The sequence below is a fragment of the Danio rerio genome, chromosome 23 (genome assembly GCF_049306965.1).
Source record: "Danio rerio strain Tuebingen ecotype United States chromosome 23, GRCz12tu, whole genome shotgun sequence".
Lineage (NCBI taxonomy): Eukaryota > Metazoa > Chordata > Actinopteri > Cypriniformes > Danionidae > Danio > Danio rerio.
In genome coordinates, this window is record NC_133198.1 from 4,313,742 (window position 1) to 4,324,290 (window position 10,549).

Consider the following 10,549-nt stretch of genomic DNA (forward strand, 5'->3'; position numbering starts at 1 on the left):
TGCGGACGTTTTTTGCTATTTCTGCTGAGAATTTTGGTAAAAATCTGCATATTTCTGCGGAATTATTTTGCGAGTATCCAGCAGAGTATCATGGCTAAAACCTTAATATATGAAATAAAAAGTAATCAATTACTAAACAAAAACTGAATAAATTCAGATTTACACATTTACTCAAGTAAATAAACAGAATTAATGATGGGCTAAACATCTGCAGAAATCTGCGGAATTCAGTGGAAAATTGCGGAAAATCTGCGGAATTCTGCGCGCGCAGATTCCGTGTGGGTCTAGCTATGAGGGAATGATGTACAAAAAGAAAGCCCCGCCCCTACTCAATATTCCGTTTCAGTGGGAGGGACATCAACATACTGAAATAAAAGTCTCAGCAACTTCCAGTTCAGACTTTAATTCAGTTTCCAACTCTTTCTCAGAATATACAAAGTAAACTTTATAAAGACAGAAGAAAGGCTCTATGCTATTTTGCAGCTCATTCCAGACACCATTTGTTTACAGATTATTTAATTACAATTTAAGCATAAATGAGAATGAAAGTAATGTAAATTTCTCACTGGAATGTGGACCTTAAGCTGAATTACAGATAAAAGGTGTGCGTGTGTGCGTGCGTGCGTGTGTGTGTGTGTGTGTGTTTCAGGTATGACGTCTGAGGGCATGTACTCGTCTCTCTTCATGACGGCGTTTACTGCTAACTCTGAGCGCACTCTTTCTCTCTGCTGGGAGCAACACTGTAAGCTTCTACCTGGAGTCGCAGGAATTCATGCTGGCCAAGTAGCCACCTGGACTATAGAGGAGGTAAACGTGGCATTTAACTGTGTGGAAATACTTTGTTTTCCCACAAAACCATATATAATAGTTTTTAGAAAAAAAAAAAAAAGTGTATGTGACAAATAAAGGCTTTTTTCATCATCATCATCATCAATACGCCTATTTCACGCGGCCGCCATTTTAAAGAACCAAAGCGAGGCTGCGGTGGGAAGAAACCCAGAAGTATAGGCTTAGCACTGTAAACATTCTGGGGGCTTTGGTGAATCTAGCTCGTTCTGTAGATGGTCTTTAACCTCACATATGAGCAGATCCGTTTCTTCTCTAGTGAATCGCTCAGTTTTTGCGCTTACAGAGTCCACGTTGTAACGAAAGAAAACAAGGTTAGAAAGCTAAGCTACAGGAAATAAGCAAAAGTCAGATACACAGAAATTTCAAAACAAGAGTCCCAGGAATTAAAAGAAGTCATAATATTGTCTTTATTAGTTCCTCTGTGTCTGTTTATTTGCAGGTCTTCGGATTTGTCAACAATCTTATTGGTTGTGAGGAGCAGGCCAGAATTTTCAAAGATGAAGTAAGTCATTTCCTTTATTATTGGAGTTTGCCAAAGAAAGCTTCATTACTGCTTAAAACTTTCAGCTCCAGGAGGGCTGCAGCTTTGGGCAGTTGTTAACCCTAATTAAACCCACCTGATCAAACTAATTGAGTCCTTTAAGGTTGTTTGTAACCTACAGGTAAAGCCGTGGTCATACTAGAGTTTGAGCTTAGGGCAGGATTAAACAAGATCATGTGAGACGATTTTACCTGCGTCATATTCACCTGCCATTTATTTACTTTCAGTCTCTTTGAAACGTCACTGCAAAATGCTGAAGAGACAGCAGCTTCCAGTAAACATTCCGTGTCCTTCGAAGAGAGGCAATATGATGCATCAACTAACTGACATTAGTCTTTAAAAAAGCTTTGAAAACACACAGCATTTCAAACATCTGCATTACAAGCCCGTCAATTAAGTTAGCTGAATTGGTCACATGACTAAACTGCATCATCGTTTTCAAAAGCCTCCCATTTTCAAAAGGTTGTGTGGGAGCGATATTGGGAGAGACACGCTCTGCCTTCCAGGCACGCCCAGTTGAAAACATCCTAGCATTTCAGAATACCACGAGTAACAAAAGCTGACCTGACCTGATACTTGTATCAGAGTTGCAGCAACGTTTTGTCAGCTTGTTCATCGACTAAGAAAATGGTTAATAGTCGCCTAGCAATCTACGTAAACCTACAACACTCCTGTAGATCCTCAGTCCCTCATGGAAACAAGTCTGAGCAGATAAAAGAGCTGTGATGTTTACAGTATATTACGCGCAGGAATCCTCATATTTTTTGGGTAAATTTCTGGTTGTTTTAGTAAAAAAGTCTTCTGAGACATTCATGAATCAGCCTGCACACCCGTCTGTTATTGTGAGGAAAACTTTGTGACGATGAGCATTTCAGAATCATGTAAGAATACGGGATAGTAAAAGTGTCATGAAAAAATAATGTCAATGCTAAGGTGAGTTTTCTTGTGTGTGTGCATGTTTGGCACGTCTTTACTGTCGGTCAGTCAGTCTGACATCATGACAACTGAAATCTAAGTGTGACATTGGAGCCATATTCGTGCAGTCTGACGTTCTACAATCGCTTATGTTTATTAAAAGTCCTACAGTGTGAGCTGGTCTTTATTTGATGATTATGATGATGATGATGATGATGATGATAAGCAAAAAATGTTGCCCCCTGAATTCTTAAGCTGAACCTGACCATCAGATGCAACCCATGCTCATTCTGAAAACGTAGTCCCGCGGACGTTACAGAGGACTATGAACTACTTCCCGGGAGATACGTATTTTTGCGGTTTTAGTTTTCGGGAGTCCGCGAGGGGCTGCTGTGTGCACTTTTTTGCATCTTGTCTCACTCGAGTGCCGTTCGCGACTGCGCTATTCTCACGTGAACACACTAGAGGCCGCTGTTGACCGATTGAATAACTAAATGATTGACTGAGCGACCGTCCAATCGACTGACCCACCCTCCTCCTTCTCTAAACCCAACCCATTTTACCGATTGACCGCCTACCTGCTTACTTCCCCTAAACCCAACTGATGGCCAAGGCCAGACGGAATCTGCGGACGTTTTTTGCTATTTCTGCGGAGAATTTTGGCAAAAATCTGCAGATTTCTGTGAAATTATTTTGGGAGTATCCAGTGGAGTATCATAACTTACACCTTAATATATGAAATAAAAAGTAATAAATTACTGAATAAAAACTGAATAAATTCAGATTTACACATTTACTCAAGTAAATAAACAGAATTATTATGGGCTAAACATCTGCAGAAATCTGCGGAAAATCTGTGGAATTCTGCGGAAAATCTGTGGAAAATCTGTATAATTCTGCGCGTGCAGATTCCGTGTGGGCCTACCGATGGCTTACAAAAGCCTTCCAGAAAAAGAAAAGCCCTCGCTAATATTTTACCACGTTTTCGGTCAATCTGACCCTGCCGTTCACTCGTTCATTTTAGTTTTGGAATTTTGTTTGTGTCTAACCTGGTTTCTGGAACTGCTCTTCCCCGGACTCGAACCAGGTCGTTGTCAGGGTCAGCTCCTCTCTCCGCTGACGTACACGACGAGCTAACTGGACAAACTGGTTGCGGCGGGAAAGCGCTCCACACAGAGGTAAGCAGTCAGCTGGTAAGCACCAAAAGAAACGGCGTCACACCGGCCCGTACCCAGGTAGCAAAGAATTCTGGCCCAGATTTGGCATAAAGCTGGCACAGCAGGCATTCGTCTGGCACTGGCATGCAACATATGGGCCAAACATGGCCCAGGTTTGGCTGAGGTGGCACCATCTTACAGGCGGCACTCCAGACTTGGGCCAGATCTCAAATGTAGTATTTGGCCCAGATGTTTAAATGTACATGTGAGCCACATAAGTTTGGCCTATCTTGACCCACTTTTAAAATACATTTATATTATTTTTGAGCAAAGAAAAAATTCTATCAATCAGGTCGCTTCAAGAAAAAGCACAGCCATAAAGCGAAATGCTTCATGGGTTTATAAAAAACATTGCAGTCATAACACACCAACATATCGGGCCCAGCTCAGCACCAGTTATGGGTTATTAACTTGGCTGAGACTTGGCCCACATATGGTCCATGTTTGCTGCTTCTATGGAAGCCAGAATTGGTCCAGTCATGTACCGTAATTTACTGCGGCATGTGGGCCAAGCAAATGCTGATGGTGTGGGCCAGAGAAATTTTGCTATGGGGGTAGCGTTCCATTAAAAAATGAAATGCAGCCATACGTACCTCCAGCAACATATTTCGCGGTCTCCAGAAATGTTCGCGGGACTACGTTTTTCAGAATGAGCCTGGGTTGCTCAGATAGCAATTTGATCAGAAAAAACTGTCAAGGTGCGACCAGCCCCCTCGACTACACACGCGTCTTTGTTTTCTCTGCAGATGATCGATGGAGAGTCTTTCCTCCTCCTGACTCAAAACGACATTGTGAAGATCATGAATATAAAGCTAGGACCTGCGCTGAAGATCCACAACGCCATCCTAATGTTCAAGAGCACAGACGAGGGCCTGAAGTGACCGTTGTTTTGATCTCCACATGCCATAACGATCCATCCATCATCACGTGTTTGGTGTTTCACATCTGAACCCACCAGAGAGAGAGAGAAAGATAGAGAAAACGGGACGGACTGATGACAGAACAGTCCAGCTGAGCTCCGACGCTGCTGCGAAAGCGTTTAGCTAAAGAACATCTAGACCTGAAACCACCGCGCAGGATTTTTCAGATAGTGTTTCTTTTGTTTTGTATTTGGAGTGTTCACTGAAATCCATATTCGTTCTCAGTCTGTGGTGATGATCGGTGCACAGAAACATCAGGGCAGATTTCAGTGTATTGGTGCTACTGTACCCTTTATTAGATCCCTGATGATGCACTTTACAGCAGGAGCAGGCAGGGGGCGCTGTACTTTACCAGAGCATGAGCATTGCTCGCCCTCGGTAGCAGTGCTCCTGACGTTGTGGTGTTGTTAAATGAGATTCTAGTTTCAAAATAAGCTATTTTGCAGAGACAGACTGGATGGCGACGTCAGTGTAGTTATTTTTCAACTGTGTGAATGGAAAGCCAGAGGGGGGAAGTAAATAGTAGTGAACTAGGGGGGTCTGTGTTTCTCTCTCTGATGGGAAAACTTTAATAATGTACAGTTGAGTAACTGTGTTGTTCAGTTCATCTACATGAATAAATGTTTAATTGAAGAGTTGCCGTCTGCTTTCTGCTTGATGTTGATTGACAAAGCCCTGTGGGCATGAATGCTGTGTGTTTCTGAGCGACCGGAGTCGAAATTTTCATCTGGCAGATGATAAAACAGGCAAGAAAAGCATCACTAAGATTGGTATCAATTGTGATTACTTAAAATTAGTTACTGTAATTCACCATCAAGGACCGCGCTACAACTGTTGCTTTAGAAACTTTATTACGAGTTGTTTGAGAAGTAGTTTATGGAGATTGAGAAGAGAAGTATGGATGGTTGTTGAACTGGCTGATTGGGGAGTCTTGTCTGGGGAGACTCAGAGGGCCCTATCATACACCCGGCGCAATGTGGCGCAAGGCGCGGCGCAATACTTGTTTGGTAGTTTCAGCTTGGCGCAAGAGTGGTTTTGAGGCGTTGCGCTACGCTGTTTAAATAGCAAATGCATTAGCGCTCATGTGTGCGTCCATAGGCGTTCTGCTCTAAAAAGGAAGGCGTTCTGAGGCGGACCGCTGGCGCGTTTCTATTTTGAGAAACTATAATAGATTTTTCATTAGACTAAAACAAACCCGGTCTAAACTCCAGCGCAGAGTTGCGCCTCACTTACAGACTGCTTAATACGCACAAGAGAGCAATAGACAAATATCTTTGCATATGAAAAAATGTAAATATTAAGGATATATATAGGATATTATAAGAATAGATATAGGATATAAATATAAAGGATTAAAATATAACAAAACAAATTATTTTCTAGCCTACATAAATATGAAATATCACTGCTTTTATGTCTTCTTCATCTCGGGAGGCTTTTTCAGTTAATTCATAACAATTTGCTTTTGTATAATGTTATTATTATTAGCAGTATTATTTATTATATCCATATTTATATTTGTTTTATTAAAAACAAGCTTAGATTTGCCCACCTGTCAGGTTTTAGACCATATGGGGCACAGCATGTGTTTTAGGATATAACTCAGGTTTTCGAGCTCATTTTGTTGATATTATTCATTTATTCGTTTGCTGGAAATTAGAACTGAATTTAGAAACAGTTTTGAAACGAATATTTGCGCTTAACAAACGCAATTATTTATTTATAGACTAATTGATGTTTGTGCGTAAAGGTTTCCCTATCCAAGAGCGAAAGTGAGAGTGATCCGTTATCTCTCATTCTTACGCAGTAGATGCTCTGTTTAACAGTTTTCTGTTAAAAAACTGTTAACTGTTTGCTTGTGAAATGCTCAGTTTTTCCACTTTCACTTTTCCACTTAGACTTACTTTGCGTCCTGTAAATAGCGAATGCGCTCTTGGCACGACGCAGCTGGCTCTTAAAGGGAATGGGAGATGAGACTCTGATTGGTTTATTCTTAAAACACACCTATAACTCATTAAGAAAATAAACTCAACCCTTTTAGATCATGCGCCGCGGCGCAAAGCAGATTATCCCATCCGTAAATTAGCAAAAATGCGTTCTGACACGCCCTGAAAGCGTTTGCGCCCTGCGTTTTGCACTCTGCGCATGGACCTTCAAAATAGAGCCCAGAGTGGGGGCTTTGTCTCGTAGGTTAAAGTGGAACCTTTAGAAGACCCCTCCAATGCAGCCTGTGGAAGAGGAGAGGGATGTTAACAGGTATTGGGAGGGGAGGGAGGGGGTGTAGGGGATGAGTGGATGACTTTAGAGGGGAACTGGGTGAGAGGGAGCGAGAATCTGAGACAAACGGTTTAGGGAGGGTCCACTTCCTGTAGATAGTAGACGAGGGAAGTTGATTGGTTTAGGCGTGGCCCCGCTACTGAACTTCTGTTAATTCATTAACTCCATTTAAAAAGAAAAGGAGAACTTTTGATTTGTTGGCAGTGGTGTAAAGTAACATATTACAAATATCACAAATTACTGTAATTGAGTAGTTTTTCTCCAGAATTGTAATTTACTAAGTAGTTTTAAAAATGTGTATTTTTACTTTCCCTTGAGTCAGGGCCGGAGTGGGACTCCTTTTCAGCCCTGGAGTTTCAAGCCAGACCGGCCCACCGACTGACTATATTAAATAAGGTCATTTCCATTTCTGTTTCTTATGACACTATCATGTCTTTTTCAAGAAAACAGCTGCTTTAGAACTTTAAATGTTCAACAGCCCTCACAGTATTATATGACAATAAAAATAACATAACATATATAACAATAAAAAAAATTAAAAAAAAAAAACGATAAATTAAGTGAGATTCGAACACAGGTTGGCGGCGTCTTAGAGCAACATGTGAACCACTAGATCACAGTGGCGCTGTTCTAGTGGGAGAAAAAAATTCTGATTTCTCAAGTTACATCAGCTGTATGAATATAGTGAATCATCTGATTTTCATTGAGCAGGTGTATTATTCATTAATATTAATTACTCGAATTCTTATATCCACTAAGGTGCCGCTGTTTGGGGTTTAATGATGATATTTACATCATTACCCTGCAGGCTGCATTTTGCTCACGGGGCTGTGAGACAATAAATAAGAAGAGCGGAGCTGCGGCAAATTAATGAATAAAAAGAGTGAGGCTATTGTCAAATACATAAATAAATGAAAAAGTGCGACTGCTGAGAGTGCTAGGGACACCAGCCCTCGCGGCCAAAAAACTGACCGGCCCACCGGGAATTCTCTTGGTCCTCCCGATTAGCCAATCCGGGCTTGCCTTGAGTACATTTTTAGTGCGGTATCAGTACTTTTACTCTCACTACTTTCCTTCAACCTGCAGTCACTAGTTTATTTTTTCCTGTCTATTGGGATTAGAAAAACAGTCCTGTGATTGCTGTCCAATCAAATCACACATAGAAGGTAAATCCCATCATAATGAACTACCTCAAGACATGGGCGATTTATAAATGCAGCAAACTGTTTGGACGCATTGAAAGTGTCCAAGAAGATGTCCAAAATCTTTACACGCATTGACCCAGAGACTGTTTAGATGCATGTCGCTGATGAGAAGATGATGGATGTTTTCTGTATGATGACCAAAATGGCCTTAAACACCCAGCAAGCTCAATACATCAACATGATGTCAGATTGATGTTCTACTCCAACATTGTGGGGACGTTGCATTTTGTTTGGAAATAAAAATAGGGTTGACGTCAGAAGTCAATGTCAGGCCGTCACCAACGTCCAACTTAAAATCAACCAGATATCAATGTCTAACAATAATGTTTCAGTTTGACGTTGGGTGGACGTTACCACTATGACGCCTATCAGACATTGGATTTTGGTTGCCATACCAGACAAATAAATATCAGCATTTGACGTCAATATAACGTTGGTTTAAGATGTTGACTTGACGTTGAATTTTGGTCACTTTCAAACACAACCTAAAATCAACCAAATATCAACGTCATTAGATGTTGTTATTGGACATCAAAATAACGTTGTCCTTTGATGCTGGCTAGACATTGAATTTTGGTCACCTGACATTACAACCTAAATATAACCTAATATTAACGTCTTACGACATTGTGTGCCTGCAGGGCAATAACTCAATGCCCCCCTGAATTATTCGCCCCCCTGTTTATTTTTTTCCCCAATTTCTGTTTAACGGAGAGAAGATTTCTTCAACACATTTGTAAACATAATAGTTTTAATAACTAATCTATAATAACTGATTTATTTTATCTTTGCCATGATGACAGTAAATATTTTACTCAATATTTTTCAAGACACTTCTACACAGCTTAAAGTGACATTTAATGGTTAACTGGGTTAATTAGGTTAACTAGGCAGGTTAGGGTAATTAGGCAAGTTATTGTATAATGATGGTTTGTTCTGTAGACTATCAAGAAAAAATGCTTTTAGGGGCTCATAATTTTGACCCTAAAATAGTTCATAAAAAATTTAAAACTGCTTTTATTCTTGCCGAAATAAAACAAATAAGACTTTCTCCAGAAGAAAAAATATTATCAGACATACTGTGAAAATTTCCTGCTTCTGTTAAACATCATTTGGAAATATTTAAAAAAGAATAAAAATTCAAAAGGGGGCTTATTTGGTATATTGATCTATATATATATATATATATATATATATATATATATATATATATATATATATATATATATATATATATATATATATATATATATATACATACATACATACATACATACATACATACATATATATATATATATATATATATATATATATATATATATATATATATATATATATATATATATATATATATATCTTTTTTGGTATAAACAAATTTAATTTGCCAGTTATTTACAGAAGTTATCACTGTAAGCTATTAATAGAAGTTTAGCCACGAGTAACACTAAGAAACGCCCAGTTTTACTGTATTAAACCTCATATAAACTTCTGGTTAATAATAAATGGTTTGAACTGACTCTAATCCTGTACGGTTTATACATAAACCTCAGTGCGTCATTAGGCTGAAATATAAACATCCAGGCCTATTCCTGAGTATTTTTAAGTTGCGAGCACTTGTAAGTTATTAAATGTCCTCATAAGTTGCTTAAAGTGATATTTCATGATATTTCAGCCCTCACAAGTATTGCCAAATGCATACACAGGTTATCTAAATGAAGACACACCACAGGCTGCTGTTGTGTTTATATGCAGCCAATAAATACTGACTCTCCCTGAAGCCACACCCTTCAGCTCTGCCTCTGTACTATGAGAAATGGACAATGCTTTGCCTATTATCTTTTTTTTTCTTTTTTTTTCTTTTTTTTTTTTAAGTGTTGTCCAGTTTAACTCATTACCTGGGATCTCCAAAGCCAAGCTGGGTGCACACACACACACACACACATAAAAAACACTGACTCACCAACATAGACACACACAAGCACTCATATGTACAGAAAGACACTATAAGGCATACCAGCAGGCACATGCAAGCACACAAACAAACATGTATACATATATAAACATACAAATACACACACACACACACACACACACACAATTACACACACATGCAAACACAGTCTCACTGACAAACTAACAAAGACACACAAGCAATCATCTGACTGGCTCACACACACAAACACACTCACATTGGAGTGTGTGATTGTCTCATACAGTACTCTCTCTCTCTCTCTCTCACACACACACACACACAAACACACTATATTTCTCTCTCACACAGACAAACATACACACTTGAGAGGCTAACTGTGTGCATTTGGTCTCTGACTCACTTACACACACACACACATACACACACACACACACACACACCTGCACGCAGACACACACAAACATGCATATACACAGTGTCATACACACACATATATACAGACTCACTCAAACACAATTATACAACTACACACACATACACATACAAACACACAGTCTCACTGACTCACTAACAAAGACACACACACACACACACACATTGGAAAGGCTTTCTGGCTCACACACTCTCTTGCTCTTTCTCTCACATAAACACACACACTTTCTTTTTCTCTCACACAAACACACACACTT

The 10,549-nt window shown here is 39.6% G+C and overlaps 2 protein-coding genes across 6 annotated transcripts in view; both read left to right on the plus strand.

The window, feature by feature from the left end:
• The window catches only part of l3mbtl1 (L3MBTL histone methyl-lysine binding protein 1), a 34,949-nt gene extending 29,874 nt beyond the window's left edge, over positions 1-5,075 (plus strand). For 3 of the 4 annotated variants that reach the window (XM_073939722.1, XM_002666408.7, XM_073939723.1), the window contains exons 20-22: positions 650-807; positions 1,289-1,351; positions 4,269-5,075. In XM_073939722.1, the coding sequence (XP_073795823.1) occupies positions 650-807; positions 1,289-1,351; positions 4,269-4,403 (356 nt within the window). In that variant the 3' untranslated portion in view covers positions 4,404-5,075. The remainder of the gene's footprint in view (positions 1-649; positions 808-1,288; positions 1,352-4,268) is intronic. The other variant, XM_073939724.1, reaches the window with a different exon arrangement.
• Positions 1-10,549, plus strand: part of zgc:113278 — an 852,580-nt gene that overhangs the window by 88,172 nt on the left and 753,859 nt on the right. The window lies entirely within an intron of this gene.